Genomic DNA, 16099 nt, shown 5'->3' on the forward strand with positions numbered 1-16099 from the left:
GCTCTTGGCGACACTGACGCGAGCGCGCCTGTTTCCGGCGGAAGTCACGTGGTGCTGCAGCCCAGCCTTTGGGCGCCATCGCCATGAGGCGGCCAAGTAAGTGGGCTCTTCCATTCCCACCTCCCCCCCCGCCGGTCACCCCGTCACCCGCCGGCTCCTCCACCCCCCCCCCCCCCCCGTCACACCGCCGGCTCCCCCCCCCCCCCCCCCCCCCCCCCCCGTGCACCCGCCGGCTCCTCCTCCCCCCCCCCGCCGGCTGCACCCGCCCTCCATTCCACCGTGCCCCGCCGGCTCCTCCATTCCCACCCCCCCCCCCTCACCCTCGGCTCCCTCACACACGCTCTCTCAACCCCCCGCCCGCCGGCCTCACGCTCCCACACTTATTCTCCTGTCCTCTTCTATTTTTTAACAGAATTAAAAAAGGCCAGCAAGCGCCTCTCGTGTCACAAGCGCTTCAAGATCCAAAAGAAGGTGAGTGAGTCAAGGCCAAGCCACGAGTTTGGAGACGCGACCACGTGGGTTAAATCTCTTTGGGAAGTTTTTCCTTTAAAGTTCGACAATCGGTTTTTATTACGTGTTCCCCGGATATACAAGGGTTGATGTAATACAATTGGGGGGGGGGGAGTTCAATGTTGAGCTTTTCCTGATATGTGCGCTTCAGATCGTCGCCGCGGCCTCACTCACGGTGTCAGACCCGGGTTCAATCCTGGCCTCGCTCCCTGTTTGGAGTTTGCACGTTCTCCCCGTGGGTTGTCTCCTCACCGTGGGTGTGCTCTGGTTTTCTTGGTTCCTCCCACATACCAAAGACGTGCGGGTTTCTAGATTAATTGGCCCTCTGTAAATTGCCCCTGGAGGGTGGGGAAGTGGAATAACAGAACTCGGGTGAAGGGCTGATCGACAGTCGTCGTGGACTTGGTGGGCTGAAGGGTCCTCATCCATGTTGTCCATAAACTTTGAAAAAACATAATCACTATTGTAGACATACATTTTTTTAAATCATCAATCTACACACAATACCTCATAATAAAAAAGCAAAAACAGATGTTTAGAAACGTCTGCAAAGTAACTCAAAATAAATAACTGAAACATCACATTTACATGAGTATTCAGACCCTTTACTCAGTACTTTGTTGAGGCACCTTTGGCAGTGATTACAGCCTCAAGGCTTCTTGGGTGTGAACCTACAAGCTTGGCACACCTGTACTTGGGTAATGTCTCCCATTCTTTGCAGATCCTCTCAAGCTCTGTCAGGTTGGATGGGGAGTGTCGATGCACAGCTATTTTCAGATTCCTCCAGAGATGATCGATCGGGTTCATGTCTGGCTGGGCCACTCAAGCACAGTCACAGACTTGTCACAAAGCCACTCCTGCGTTGTCTTGTCTGTGTGGTTAGGGTCGTTAGCCTGTTGGAAGATGAACCTCCGCCCCAGTCTGAGGTCCAGAACGCTCTGGAGCAGGTTTATCAAGGATCTGAACTTTGCTCTGTTCATCTTTCCCTTTATCCTAACTAGTCTCCCAGTTCCTGACGCTGAAAAATATCCCCACAGCATGATGCTGCCACCACCGTGCTTCACTGCAGGTATGGTGTTGGCCAGGTGATGAGCGGTGCCTGGTTTCCTCCAGACATGACGGTTGGTATTCAGGCCAAAGAGTTCAATCTTGGTTTCATCAGACTGAAGAATCTTGTTTCTCATGGTCTAAGAGTCCTTTATGTGCCTTTTGGCAAACTCCAAGCGGGCTGTCGTGTGCCTTTTACTGAGGAGTGGCTTCTGTCTGGCCACTCTACCATAAATGTCTGGTTGGTGGAGTGCTGCAGATATAGTTGTCCTTCTGGAAGGTTCTCCCATCTCCACAAAGGAACTCTGGAGCTTTTTCCAGAGTGACCATCGGGTTCTTGGTCACCTCCTTGTCCAAGGTCTTTCTCCCCCGATTGCTCAGTGTGGCCGGTCGGCCAGCTCTATGAAGAGTCCTGGCGATTCCAAAGTTGTTCCATTTAAGAATGACGGAGGCCACTGTGCTCTTCAGGACCTGCAATGCTGCAGAAATTGTTTTATACCCTTCCCCAAATCTGTGTCTCGATGCAATCCTGTCTCGGAGCTCTACGGACAATTCCTTCGTCTTCATGGCTTGGTTTCTGCTCGTCAACTGTGGGACCTTATATAGACAGGTGTGTGCCTTTCCAAATTGTGTACAATCAATTTAATTTACCACTGGTGGACTCCAAGCAAGTTGTAGAAACATCTCAAGGATAATCAATGGAAACATGATGCATTTAAGCTCAATTTTGAGTGTCATAGCAATGGGTCTGAATACTTATGTAAATGTGATGTTTCAGTAATTTCTTTTTAATTACTTTGCAAAAATTTCTAAACACCTGTTTTCACTTCTTCATTCTGGGATATTGTGTATAGATTGATGATTAATAAAATGAATTTAATCCATTATGAAATAAGGCTATAACGTAACAAATTGGAAAAAGTGAAGTGGTCTGAATACTTTCTGAATGCACTGTATATAGTTAATGAGGAACGATGGTGAGCGATCTCCCGTCTCTTTAAAGGGAATTTAGAAGTTTGGTCTTAGCAGAATCTGGTCAAGACGTATCAAGGTGTCCCTATTCTTGTAGTCTATCTGTTTTTCACTAAAAACAAACACATTCATATTTGGAGCCTTATTTTTTGTATATTCGCACTTTAAAAAAAATCCCATATTTGGAACAACTGGAACCTGCTACCTGTAAAAGTGGCAAAGGCAGACAGCCTTGACATAAGTTAAAAAAATATATACTTGGATGAGAATTTGGAAAGCCATAATCTGACAATAGACCAAAAACTAGGAAATTTCTATGATTCTTTAACTGTCTGGTAATATAAGTTCAGAATATTGTTTGGGTACCCACGCATTTTGAAATATTCTTGGAGGACTGTGAAACCAATCTCACCAAAGCAATGGTCAGGGGTCTAGACCTGAAACGTCACACATTCCTTCTATTCAGAGATTCTGCCTGTCTGCTGAGTTACTGTGTCTCATCACTAGAGCAGGAGGGATTTCTGCAAGTAATGTCTAGTCAAGAAATATATAGTCCACCGAGGGGGAGGTGGGGGGAGTAACACTTCCTTTAACAGGTGGTAGAAGTGAAATAAAATGGCCATGGTTGCCACTTTGATTAGGGTTTTAAGAGTATTTGGTGATAAGGAACCAAAATCTTTTAAAGGCGCTGAGGAAGCACATTTATATGGGTTTATTGGTGGAATGGGCTTAAGGGGTTGAATGGTGTTATCCTGTTACTATTCCTGTACTGTGATAACTCTGCTAACGTGCAACATTTTTTGATTATTGCAATGCTTAATATTTCAATTGCGTGTCCAGGTTCGTGAACACAAACGGAAAGTACGAAAGGAAGCAAAGAAGCATGGAAATAAAGGCAAAAATTTGCGAAAAGACCCTGGTGTTCCAAATGATGCTCCATTTAAAGAAGACATTCTTCGCGAAGCTGAAAAAAGGAAACAAGATGTAAGGGGGCTGTCTTGAAATATGAATTATTCTGTGATACTTTAGGGTATTTGGCAAGTTTTCACTGAGCAAATTTATTGTTTTAATTTACCTTGCAACTCCTTTAAGATTTGGCCTCAACACGCACAACCTTCCCTTTAATCCAGAATTCTTCTTGGCCTTGCAAATATATAATCAATTTGCAGCCCTCTAGGGTAGGGATTTCACAACTCAGAAGAAATAGCCTCGCATCTGTGACTGAACCCTTCTCCTGATTCTAGATTATTCCATGTGAGAGTAGACTGCATGAAGTATCCTTCAATTTCATGATGCTAAAAGATAATTTCCATACAGGCGACTTTATTTTCTGATGTTCAGGGTCCACGGCCTCGAAATAAGAGGTGGCTATTCAAGGTGGATCAGGAGAGTTTTTTTAACCACATTATACTAAATATTGGGAATTCTCTGGCCAGAGGCACTAGGAGGCTTTGTCCCTGAATATATTGAAGACAAATATATGAATCTTTTTTGGGTTAGTGCAGGAATATGGCACTGGTATAAAAGTTCAATTGTGAACTTGCAATGCGAAGCAGGCATGAGGGTCTAAATGGCATATTTTCCTCATGTAACTGTCGTGCAGGAATTGATCTGAATCTGTTGCACGGCCTTTTTGGGAAGTATTCCTTAAAGATAACTTAATTGGTGATTTCATTATTCAATAATTTGAGATGCATATTTCAAGTTGTTATTTGGAAATTCTTTGGATGAAAGGTTTGACCAATAGTAGTTGGCTTTGTAAATCTATCAGGACCTGGTGTATTTTTAGTTTTGAGATACAGCCCAAAAACAGGCTTTTTGCTGACCATTGGTCACCTGTTCACATTAGTCCTCTGTTATCCCAACTTTCTCATCTATTCACTACACACTGGGGGCAATTTGAAGGCCAGTTAACTACAAACCCATGGAGAACGTGTAAGCTCCATACAGACAGAATCCAAGTCAGGATCAAACCTGGGTCTTTGGCACTGTGTGGTGGCGGTAGCTCCACCAATTCCTTTAGTTTAAACAAGGATATTGGCACAGGAATCATTTCTGTTTCTTGTTGCTTGTTAGTTTTTGTACAAAAAAAAGTAAATGAGAGGGGGTGGCAATGTGATTGGTGTGTCCATTGTTTGTTTTTATTGCAGATGTTTGTATTTTCAATTTGTATGCAGATCGGGCAGCCTTTTTTATTATTTTTAGTACGTTAAAAGTGTGTAGTCAGGGGGTCTAATCTTTTTATGTGTGGGGGGAAACTGCTTTTCAAGTCCCAACCTGGTCGGAGGGGTTGCCTTCCTCCGAGCAGCGTCTTCGCCTCGTCCTCAGGGCCTACCAGCGGGTCCTGGAGCGACGTTTCCCTGAGGGGACCTGGCCAGAACCTCGGCTTTGGCGGCGCAGTGCTGGAACGCTGTCGCGGAGCAGGCGATGCCTTTCTTGGGTCGCCGTGCTGGAACTCCAGTATGCTGGGACTGCCGATAAGAACATTGTGGAGCCGCGGTTCTGTGGAGCGGCCAGCTGCGACGCTGAACTTTACATCCCGGAGCCTGGGATCTCTCGCCGAGATCGCCAGTGTGTGGAGCTCCGTCCGGCGCGGTCTGTTGGCTTGGAAGCTGTGGTCTCCGGTGGGAAGGCGTCGTTCCTGGTACCCAAGCTGCTGGGGGTTCTCCCCAACGCCGGAGCACCATCACCCGGCAAGAACATCGAGCGCCGTGGCGGCGACTGTGGAGGCCTCAATAGGCCCGACTGGGTGGACAAGAGGATGGGGACTGGACTTTGTGCCTTCCCCCACAGTGAGAACCACTGTGGGGGGATGTTTTTGTGTTTCGGTGTTGAACTTCTTGAATGCTATGTTGTATTTTTATTAGTGTGCTGCAAGGACATCTGAATTTCCCCTGAATAAGGGGATTAATAAAGTAAAAATCTAATCTAATCTAATCTGCAGAGATAGAAAATAGATGGTTGAAGGCATGGACACATTTGAACCTGAAACATTAAGTTTGTTTCTCCTATCCACTGTTACAGAGCTCACAAATACTATGCATTGTGTGTCTTGTATTAACATTTTATGCAGTGTTTTGAAGTGTGTCTTTTAATGTGATTTTAGAAATATAAATTTCTAGACAATGGCCAATAATTTTAACTGGGCAAGACGACCAAATTGGTAGGTGGGTGTAGCTCGAAGGGCCGAATGCCCTACTCCTGCGCCTATTTGTTTTTAATGTTTCTACATCTATACAATTAGAAATATAACAAAGTGCTGGAAATGTTTGTCAGGCAGACTTAATATAATTTAACTTCTTTTAGCGGGAGGAGTTGAAGGAGAAACAAAAGCTTGCCAGACAGAAAGAAGTTGCAAAGAAAAGGAAACTGGATGCCAAGAAGGGAAATTCTGAAACAATTGAAAAACCTCTAAAGGTACAGATTTATCTGAGTTTTTTCAATTTCTGGAGTGGCAAAGGAGTTAACTTAAACTTCACACCGTACTCGTACATACTTTTTAACTGCTACCTCTTTTCAGCCTGCATCTGTAAGTGAAAAGAAAAAGCCAGTCAAGTTTGAAGAGAAAAGTACATCTCTATGCAATGAGCTGTATAAGGTTAGTGTGCAGTTGAGAAGTGAAAATGTATTTACCATCATAACTGCTCATTTGTGTTTCACTTAATTTAGAACAGTATTCTAAATTATGTGGGGAATCTAATTTGGTTTGCTGAAGTATAATTGCTGTTGGAAATTGAGGCTTAAATATATCAACAAGTTGAGCAACAGAAGATACAGACTTAACAGAATAAATAGTGCAGTGCTGGCTCAAAGGGCCGAATGGCCTCCTGCACCTATTTTGTATGTTTCTCTTTATGCATTCCATGAAAGCTTTTTTTAGAAATCAGGTGGGGTAAAGCTTGATTTTAAGAAATTATTTTACCTGAGTTACTGCACAATTAACCTCTAATCTGTTTAGATACAATCACTGGTAGGAAGTAACTATTAAATATGAGAAGATTGTCAAATCCGGTTTTATAGCACCAGCAACCAATGTTTATTAGTTGCATCATTGGGATTTGGGTATTATAATAGTTTCATGTAATTAATAGGTGATTGATGCTTCAGATGTGGTTCTAGAAGTGGTTGATGCCAGAGATCCTCTTGGTTCCAGATGTCCTCAGGTGGAGCAGGCAATCTTGCAGTCTGTGGGAAAGAAGCAACTAGTTCTTGTAATGAACAAAATTGGTAAGATAATATGTTAACTGCGTAGTTTTATTAATTAAATAACAAAATTATTAAACAGAATTGGGAATGGAGAGGGTGTGCATGTTTAGAATTTTGCCATTTGCAAAGTAAGTATAACTTTTTTTACTGTTTAGATTTGGTGCCAAAGGAGAACACAGAGAAATGGCTGAAATATTTGGGAAATGAGTTTCCTACTGTAGCTTTCAAATCGTCCACACAGCTGAAAGACAGGACAATGGTATGTTTCCCAAGAGGTTCTAATTTAACCCAATGAAGTGCTTTGTTTGTTTGACTGCCATAAAAACTGATGAAAGTTGTAAAACTCTTGATTTGTATGAAGAGAAAGTTCCAACTCTGATTTTATGCAGTTGATTAAAAAATATTTTTCCAACAATTTATCTTCTATGCAATTAAACAACTTTGTTTCTTTCCAAACAAAACAGTATGATACAAGCCCTTTGGCCCACGCTGTCAATGCCAAACATGATATATTTCCCTCCATCTCCATGTGGGTTTCTTAATGCCACTATCGTGTCTGCCTCTGCCACCACCCCTGGCAGTACATTCCAGGCATTGACCACTGTGTTGGGGGAAAAAAAACCTTTCGTATTTTCTTAAACTGAAAGCTTCTAAAATATTGGCCTTGTTTTAAGATGAACCAGAATGATGCAGAGCCTATTTTCTGCAAGTGTGCTAAAGGTTGCAGTGACCAATGTAATCAAATTGGCTGTATGGAATTTGTGTCTTGAGATATTATTGCTTTATTTGTAGCCCCTTTTACATACCTTATGCTATTTAAGTTGCATGTATGCTAATTCAAAATAGTTATTCAGATACCCAACACTGATTCCTCTCTTTATAGAGATGTAATGGGCTGCCTCATGGTTGTTCTCCAGTTCAGCAGCATAACTAAACCAGCACCAGCATAACTAAACTGTTGTGGTACCCAGGAACAGCAAAGATTTGGGGTTGGGGTATTAGCATGTGGAAATAAGAGTTTGGTATTCCGACTGCGCATGCCCAGGTCATAGCTCACTCGCCATAAACATTATTGGTAGCTGAGCAGCTGAACCTTCGTTTCATCGTATTTTCCAGCTTTGATTCTTCTAGGTAGGAAAATACTGCTTTCAAACAATGAATTAGTTGTATTTATTGTTCCTTTGAACAAGCTACGATGATTTTCTCGTCTTTATTGCTTTATGGTTCGGTGAGATTGTGCTGCAGGGTGGGGTCTGGGGCTGGGTCCAGGTTTCCGGCATTGTAGGCGATGTTGAGTTGCTGCTGGGCCGTTCCCGTCAACTCCCGGGTGTCCAGGGTGGCCCTGGGCTGGCTGGGGCATCGGCCCACGCTTGCAGCCTGCGCAGGGGAAGAGGTACTGGCTCCAGCTCGGCTCTGCTCCGGGATCCATCGGCTGTGCCTTTCCTTGTCCAGTGGCTGTCAGCTGACCCACTCGGTGCCGGGGGGGGGGGGGGGGGGGGGAATCGCCGGGGATGCACACGGGATGCCGCGGTGGCTCGGCAGATTAGGCAACATCTCTGGAGAAGGGTCTCGACCCGAAATGTCACTCATTCCTTTTCTCCCAGGATGCTGACTGTCCAGCTGAGTTGCTGAACGGTTTATGCTTATCCCCGTTGATGGTTGATGCTCATCTTGCGTCGGGGGGGGGGGGGGGGGGGGGGGGGGGGGGGGGGCGTGGCGTGGCGGTGCCCCGGCCCGACGGGGAACGGGTTCCTCCGGAGTTGGAGTGGGGTTAGGCCGGAGTTGGAGCTTCTCCACACTGGCTGTGGGCCTGGGGCACACAGGAGTCCTGTTGGTCCGGGGTAGCCCCGGATATCACCTGCTGCCCAGTGGCGGTTCATAAGCGCTTGCGGTGCCGGGGATCCGGGTTTGATCCTGGCTGCGGATGAGGCAGGATTACCTGGAACCCCCGTTCCTCAGTTTTAATATATTTTTACACATAAATTATGAATAAAGATAAACATTTATACAGTTTATTCAGCCAGCGCTTTGTTTGCTTTTTCTTCATTGTGATTTTCTTTATTATTTATTCCTTTGACAAATTCCATGATTCCTTCGTTATTCGGAATACCGAACTCGCTTATTCAGTCTTCCATTTCCTCACAAAATATAATGGGTTACTAATGTATTGCAACACTTGTGTTTAAAATGTGTGAACACAGTTAATGATTTAATTACAGCATAGCCAAAGAAGTTTCCATTCTAATTTTTATAAATTACTTTCACTTGAATAGGCACTGAATAAAAAATTGAGGAATGCTGTGGAGATATCCCGTAGCAATACCTGTGCAGGCGATGAAACTCTTTTAAAATTGCTTGGGAGCTACTGCAGAAATCAAAATTTGAAAAGCATTAATGTTGGTGTTCTCGGTGAGTGTGTACTTACAAATTTAAGTCAATTACTTAATGGTGACTTTAAATTTTCAAAATTTCTCTATCAAAATGGCTTTAACCATATAACAATTACAGCATGGAAACAGGCCATCTCGGCCCTACAAGTCCGTGCCGAACAACTTTTTTTCCCTTAGTCCCACCTGCCTGCACTCATACCATAACCCTCCATTCCCTTCTCATCCATATGCCTATCCAATTTATTTTTAAATGATACCAATGAACCTGCCCCCACCACTTCCACTGGAAGCTCATTCCACATCGCTACCACTCTCTGAGTAAAGAAGTTCCCCCTCATGTTACCCCTAAACTTCTGTCCCTTAATTCTGAAGTCATGTCCTCTTGTTTGAATCTTCCCTATTTTCAAAGGGAAAAGCTTGTCCACATCAACTCTGTCTATCCCTCTCATCATTTTAAAGACCTCTATCAAGTCCCCCCCTTAACCTTCTGCGCTCCAGAGAATAAAGACCTAACTTATTCAACCTATCTCTGTAACTTAGTTGTTGAAACCCAGGCAACATTCTAGTAAATCTCCTCTGTACTCTATTTTGTTGACATCCTTCCTATAATTGGGCGACCAAAATTGTACACCATACTCCAGATTTGGTCTCACCAATGCCTTGTACTAGACTAATTGGGACCCATTGGGTCTCTGTCACACAGGAAGCCTGGTCCCCCAACGCAAACCATTCCCCAATGCAAACCGTTCCCCAACGCAATATTCCACCACTCACCCGTTCCCCCAATGCAATATTCCACCACTCACCCATAGCCCACAGCTTCTATACTCAATGCTCTGATTTATAAAGGCTAGCATACCAAAAGCTTTCTTTACCACCCTATCTATATGAGATTCCACCTTCAAGGAACTATGCACGGTTATTCCCAGATCCCTCTGTTCAACTGTATTCTTCAATTCCCTACCATTTACCATGTACGTCCTATTTTGATTTGTCCTGCCAAGGTGTAGCACCTCACATTTATCAGCATTAAACTCCATCTGCCATCTTTCAGCCCATTTTTCCAAATGTCCTAAATCACTCTGTAGACTTTGGAAATCCTCTTCATTATCCACAACATCTTGGTATCATCTGCATACTTACTAATCCAATTTACCACTCCTTCATCCAGATCATTGATGTACATGACAAACAACAAAGGACCCAACACAGATCCCTGAGGCACCCCACTAGTCACCTGCCTCCAACCCGATAAATAGCCATCCACCATTACCCTCTGGCTTCTCCCATTCAGCCACTGTTGAATCCATCTTGCTACTCCTGCATTTATTACTCTACTAGTTTCCCTTACCTCACATAATTTAATATCCTTCTCCTTGGTGAATACCGAAGAAAAAAAATTGTTCAATATCTCCCCCATCTCTTTTGGCTCTGCAGATAGCTGTCCACTCTGTCTCTCCAATGGACCAATTTTATCCCTCGTTATCCTTTCGCTATTAATATAGCTGTAGAAACCCTTTGGATTTACTTTCACCTTAGCTTTGTGGGCATTTCTCAAATATCTTTGATTAAAAATTATGAGCAACTCTTGTTACAATATTCTTTTACATCCCTCATTCGTCCAATAAAATTAAAAATCATTTGATTTGGTTACTTGCTAATCATGCTGGTAAATTCAAATTTCCTTTGTGAGTGGAGACGCAAGATGGCAGATGCTGGAATCGGGAGCAAATCATAAACTGCTGGAGGTATTTAAGTGGCATCTATCATGGCAAAAGTAGTCGATGTTTCAGATTGTGACCCTTCATCAGACTCTCTATTAAGAACTCTACGGATTTAGAATTTGAATTGAATCTAAAACAACAGTTCCCTAATAGTTGTCTCACGATATAATTCAAAGCATGCAATATATTCAATATTTTGTCCTTACCGATCCTTTTTGTTTCAGGCTTTACAAATGTAGGGAAAAGCAGTATAATTAACAGCTTGAAGAAAATGAGAGCTTGCAACGTGGGACAATTAAAAGGACTTACAAAGTAAGCTGTGATTATGTTTGGAAATTTGTATATTTAAATGAAACAAAGTAGTTTTGGCCCAAATTTTCAGGATAACCCATACTATGTTTCTGCAGATGTTCCAAAGTTGCAAATTAAAAAAAAAAAATCAAATTAGTTGCACAGTAACATTAATTAGATTTTAGAATGCGCTTGAGAGTAGTTTTATTTCTTATAATACTTTTATTGGAATGTGCATGGTTTAGTGCTCTACATTTGATTTCAATTAGGTTCTTGTGGGTCTATTAGGACATGGTGTGAGAGGACATTCTATAAATTAGTTTGGAGATTTGTATATTTAAATGAAACAAAGTAGTTTTGGCCCAAATTAGTGCCTGGTCAGACAGGAGGAGTTTGTAAGGTCTCTTGAAACCTGTCCTTCAACTGTAAATATATTTTGATTGTTTAACATTCTATTAATATCCTTCAATGCAATAATAGCAGGTGTGAAACTGTCTTGCTTGGTAATATTTCCCTAACTTTGGGTATTGGTATTTTTTTTTTGCTTAAACTAATTTTAGCCAGGTTACTGAGTGAAAAATGAGGACAACTTACTTAGCCTGATTTTCTATGACTGTTAAAGATCCAACTCTGATTTCACTCGGTGTCATTATGCCTGCTTTATCATGGTATAGAACTATTGACTTTCTTCACTGTGGTAACTGTAGTGTTATGAATACAGAACTATGCAGGAGGTACACATCAACAAGCAGATCAAATTATTGGACTGTCCAAGCATTATTCCTTCACCGTCAAACTCTCTCGTTTCCTTGGCCTTGAGAAACGTTGTGGATATTCAGGCACTTGAAAATCCTACTGCCATAGTCGAACTCATCGTGAAAAACTGCAATAAACAGCAGGTACTGATTATCGTTTATTCCCCTGTGCTGCTGTGAACATTTAAAATTATATGGTCTCATTTAATAGGAAAGTAATTGTATTTTGAGTGAGAAATGAGGAAACTTGCATTTTCTGAAACTGTGTGACTGCTAAAGATCCAACTCTGATCTCGCTCTGATTTTTGGCCAAATTCAACGTAGAATAATGTATCAATTTATTTGTAACACCTATGAGCTTCATTTCTTATGTGATGCTGACTGCAGTGAATCTGTTCTTTCAGTATCTGTAAAGGTGGCATTGATCTTAACTGTAATGACAACTTGTTTGTGTCATCTTCAAATCACATTCTGTCATTTCTAACTTCTTACACAGCTCATGTTGCAGTATAATATCCCAGATTTTCGAACACCACTGGAGTTTTTTATGTTGCTGGCTCAGAAAAGGAGATTGTTGAAAAAAGGAGGGATGCCTAATCTTGAGAGTGCAGCAAAAATTATCCTTTGCGATTGGACGGGGTAATTAAAATGTTGCTATCTGAACTATAAATGCATGATTAAAATAATTGACTATATAAATAAATGGCAAATCTTGAATGAAGAAATCCAAAATAGATTCATACATACTTTGGAGTAAAATGTGCACTGTATATAACATTGGAATATTTCCTTATTTAAGGGCGAAGATTAGTTATTATACACATCCGCCTGAGAAAGATATCTCCGAAAAACTTGTGGACGGAGCAAAAATAGGCTTTAATATTGCAGAACTAATAAAAGGAAATGTGACTACATTGAAAGGTAATTAATTTGTGGTACAAGTGAAATGTCAATGTCTGAATTTTCTAATGTATTGGTTGTAAAGGCAAATTAGCAATCCCATTGTGAGGAGAATATATACAGACTCTTGTTGCACAGCTGTAAATATAAATCATTTGCAGATAAAGCGGCTTCAGTAGTGGAGATGAAAATGGGTCACAGTGGAATTTCAGTTTATTGATGTTTTCCAAGGAAGAACGGGCTGGGAAAATGTGTTCCTGGGATTTGAACAACTTGGGATATAAAAGGCTGTTGGCTCTTAACTGCGTGTCGCTCCCTGCAAATCACCTCTGTTAGTACATACCAGCCTTCAATTAATAGTCCCAAATTTGCCCTTTTTGCCTCCCCGCTAGTCGTTAAATGTCCTAATGTGGCCAGCAGCATAGTATTCCAATCTATGGGACCAACACATGGGCTGCTTCCAGAAGGAAACACTGAGAAATTGCAGGATGTGGAAGAGGGAGAAGAGAATGATGAAGATTTGGAGGTAATAACTGCTGCGTGCATCTTTGGGGCTACTACAACAGTCCTTAAATCGTATGCTTAATCTAAGAATGGCATCGGGCACTATATTAAGTACTGGTGTTTACAATTTGTATATCTCAATTTGCCATTTATTCCTCTTTAAAAAATAAAAAAATAATAAAAATAGTTGAAACATTTAATTTAGATATAAATTTTAATATTAAAGTGGATGACATATTCTGACGCTTCCTAAAATGAGGAATGCCAAAACAAGGGATATTAAATGAATCTATCCCTCTCATCCATGGTCCAGCTTTGTGGTGTTTTTGTTTCTAAGAATGATTGTAACAAGTATTGGTGGGGTTGGGGTTTATAAAAGGTTAAGAGAAATTTATATATGAGGTCACTTGTTTTCTTTTTAAAAACTTCTCAGGCAGAATATGTTGAAGTAGATGAGAGTACAATTGAACGGTTAAAAACAAACAGATGTTCAGCAGACAACCAGTTGCAAGGAAAAGATAAAGCAATGCCCTGCAAGAAAAAGCAACACGATTCAGGTCAGTTTTTCTTTTGGTCTTAAGCTGTGAATGTAGAAAGAGCTTGTTTCACCTCTGCAATTGCAAAAACAGGAACAATGGAGGAAGTATATAAACGCAGATTAAAGTTAATACTGATCCAAAAATGGAAATAATTAAAAATTATCTTTTACAATTGTTCTGAAATATATATATGTGTGCGGGTGTGTGTATATATATATTATACATATTCATATTGCTTGGAAAAAAGGTTTTGTATTTGTAACATTTGTAAATACTGTTGTATTTGTATGGAGGAAACTTCAAGGATTTCTCATTCTCAAAATAATGAACTTTTATTTTTGCCTTTCAGAGAAAAGCGATCTCCCAAGTCAAAAACATATAAATATTGATCTCTCCTGTGAAAGACCAATGGATGATGCGTATAATTTCAACACTGATTATGTTTGAGGATCCACCAAGGTGCACAGCTAGAACATTTGGACTACACAATATATTGCATTTATTAGTGAACCAATTATTTTCAATGTTTGAAAAGGAAGTATTTTAATATTAAATATGAAACATTAAATAATTTAATGCTACATGATGTTGCTTATTTATTTAATCAATTTACAAAATGGAAGTAGAAAATAACCTGCAAGAATGAGCATGAGAATTTGGAATATTTTTGTTTTACTCCAGCTTGATAATCCTAGTATTTTGTAATTAAGATGACAAATTCTGATACAATTTAGGAAAAATTGAGAAGATTTAACAGCCCTTGTTCATACGACACAGCATTTAAATTGAGGATTTTTAATCCAGCCATGCAATATGGAGAAAATTTGAAATGTTCTAATTGGTGGCACCATTGTAACATTTTAATATAAACTAAATACTGTGGGTGCTGAAAGTCTGATTATAACATTCTATCTAAACAAATCTTGGATTCATTTATCTAAATAAATGTTAGATTCTGATGTAATTTAGATTCTAAATTAGATCTCAATTTAGAAATCCAAAAGGTGCTTCAATATGAACTACCTTTCAAATGCCTCTTAATATACTCTTATCAGAACCTACATGAAATGCCTCAACTGACCCACAGGAATACGTTTATTTCATAGTGATCGAAGTTTTAGTCGAGTTAAAAGCAAATTAGTTTCAGTACCTTCCTACAGGTTGTTGAAACAATCTGTTCCTAATTCAGTTTGCAATTCAACTAAGCTAATGTAGTTTATATGCTCGATAACATTTTGAATTCTCACACTATGAAAATTACCAGAACCTAGTAATAAGGTTCATTTTTAAATGGCTTCTGTCCTACCCATCTAATAATAGGAGGACAAAAACTTACCCAAGTGATAAACATATTGCTACGTTTTCCTTAAACAATTGAAGTGCAATTTGTACACCACAATAAAATTCTTCAAGAACTCAATATAAACATACTCTGGGTTAAAATATGTACGTTATGGTCATTCTTTTGAGCTGGTTTACACAGGCTTTGAACAGTTAATGACAATTATGAATTTTAAAACACTTCACTGTAGGTAATGTCGTTGACCATAATTAAAACAGAATCTAAAAGCACTAATTGAATGTTAATTCAAGAAATAAATTCCTGAGTGGAAGTTTTTTTTTCACAAACTCATGAAGTTATTAGTTTAGAAGTCTCAATTTTTCTAATGAGCATCCTCTTCCTCTGGGTGTCGACGTACTGGGTGGAATTTTCCAGTAGGGTCTGGAATATACCACCTATCCCAGATTTCACTGTAAGGGGAAGTGCGACCCCAGGGTTTGAACCGCCCATTCCAATGCAGCAACTTGGCAGCGTTAATAAAATGTGGTGAATATCTGGTACCGGCACTAGACCCTACAAGAGGGGAAAAAATGCATAAATAGAATGTTAATCTTTATCTGAAATATGCTGGTAGTTATATTACAGTTGAATACAGCTCTGGTGAGACTATCTGGACTACTGCATTCAGTTTTCCCCTAACGATAACTTGGATAGCAAGGTGTTTTCTTGCTTGGTTATCTTGTAAACTAGACTAAGTGGGACCTGTTGGGTCCCATGTTCACACAGGAGGGCTGGTCCCCTGACGCAATATTCCACCTCTCCACCAATTCCAATATTGGTGGCTGGGGGGGGACGGGGGGGCTTTCTGGAGCGCTGGTATGGATGTTGTTGGCTGCAGGGACTACTGGTCTCCAGAGGGCTAGCATGAATATTGTGGGCCAAATGAATTATTGGGCTCAAACCTGATGTGCTGGCAGCT

General features: G+C 40.9%; 2 protein-coding genes and 2 non-coding genes across 5 annotated transcripts in view; 3 read left to right on the plus strand and 1 right to left on the minus strand.

Moving 5' to 3' along the window:
* On the plus strand, window positions 1-14419 carry gnl3 (guanine nucleotide binding protein-like 3 (nucleolar)). The gene is made up of 15 exons (XM_055648295.1): window positions 1-96; window positions 413-471; window positions 3370-3513; window positions 5836-5946; window positions 6050-6127; window positions 6621-6756; window positions 6891-6994; window positions 9009-9144; window positions 11074-11161; window positions 11862-12039; window positions 12392-12534; window positions 12695-12816; window positions 13188-13321; window positions 13733-13856; window positions 14188-14419. The coding sequence occupies exons 1-15, from the start codon at window positions 84-86 to the stop codon at window positions 14283-14285; spliced, it is 1668 nt and encodes a 555-aa protein (XP_055504270.1). The 5' UTR covers window positions 1-83; the 3' UTR covers window positions 14286-14419.
* On the plus strand, window positions 11715-11787 carry LOC129704954 (small nucleolar RNA SNORD19). The gene has a single exon (XR_008724830.1). It is a non-coding gene; the product is annotated as a small nucleolar RNA SNORD19 (small nucleolar RNA).
* LOC129704956 (small nucleolar RNA SNORD19) lies at window positions 12128-12199 on the plus strand. Its single transcript, XR_008724831.1, has one exon. It is a non-coding gene; the product is annotated as a small nucleolar RNA SNORD19 (small nucleolar RNA).
* The window catches only part of glt8d1 (glycosyltransferase 8 domain containing 1), a 24838-nt gene continuing 22883 nt past the window's right edge, over window positions 14145-16099 (minus strand). For both annotated transcript variants that reach the window (XM_055648296.1, XM_055648297.1), the window contains exon 10: window positions 14145-15693. In XM_055648296.1, coding sequence (XP_055504271.1) covers window positions 15503-15693 — 191 coding nt within the window. In that variant the 3' untranslated portion in view covers window positions 14145-15502. The remainder of the gene's footprint in view (window positions 15694-16099) is intronic.

This window comes from Leucoraja erinacea, chromosome 16, assembly GCF_028641065.1.
Source record: "Leucoraja erinacea ecotype New England chromosome 16, Leri_hhj_1, whole genome shotgun sequence".
Classification (NCBI taxonomy): domain Eukaryota; kingdom Metazoa; phylum Chordata; class Chondrichthyes; order Rajiformes; family Rajidae; genus Leucoraja; species Leucoraja erinaceus.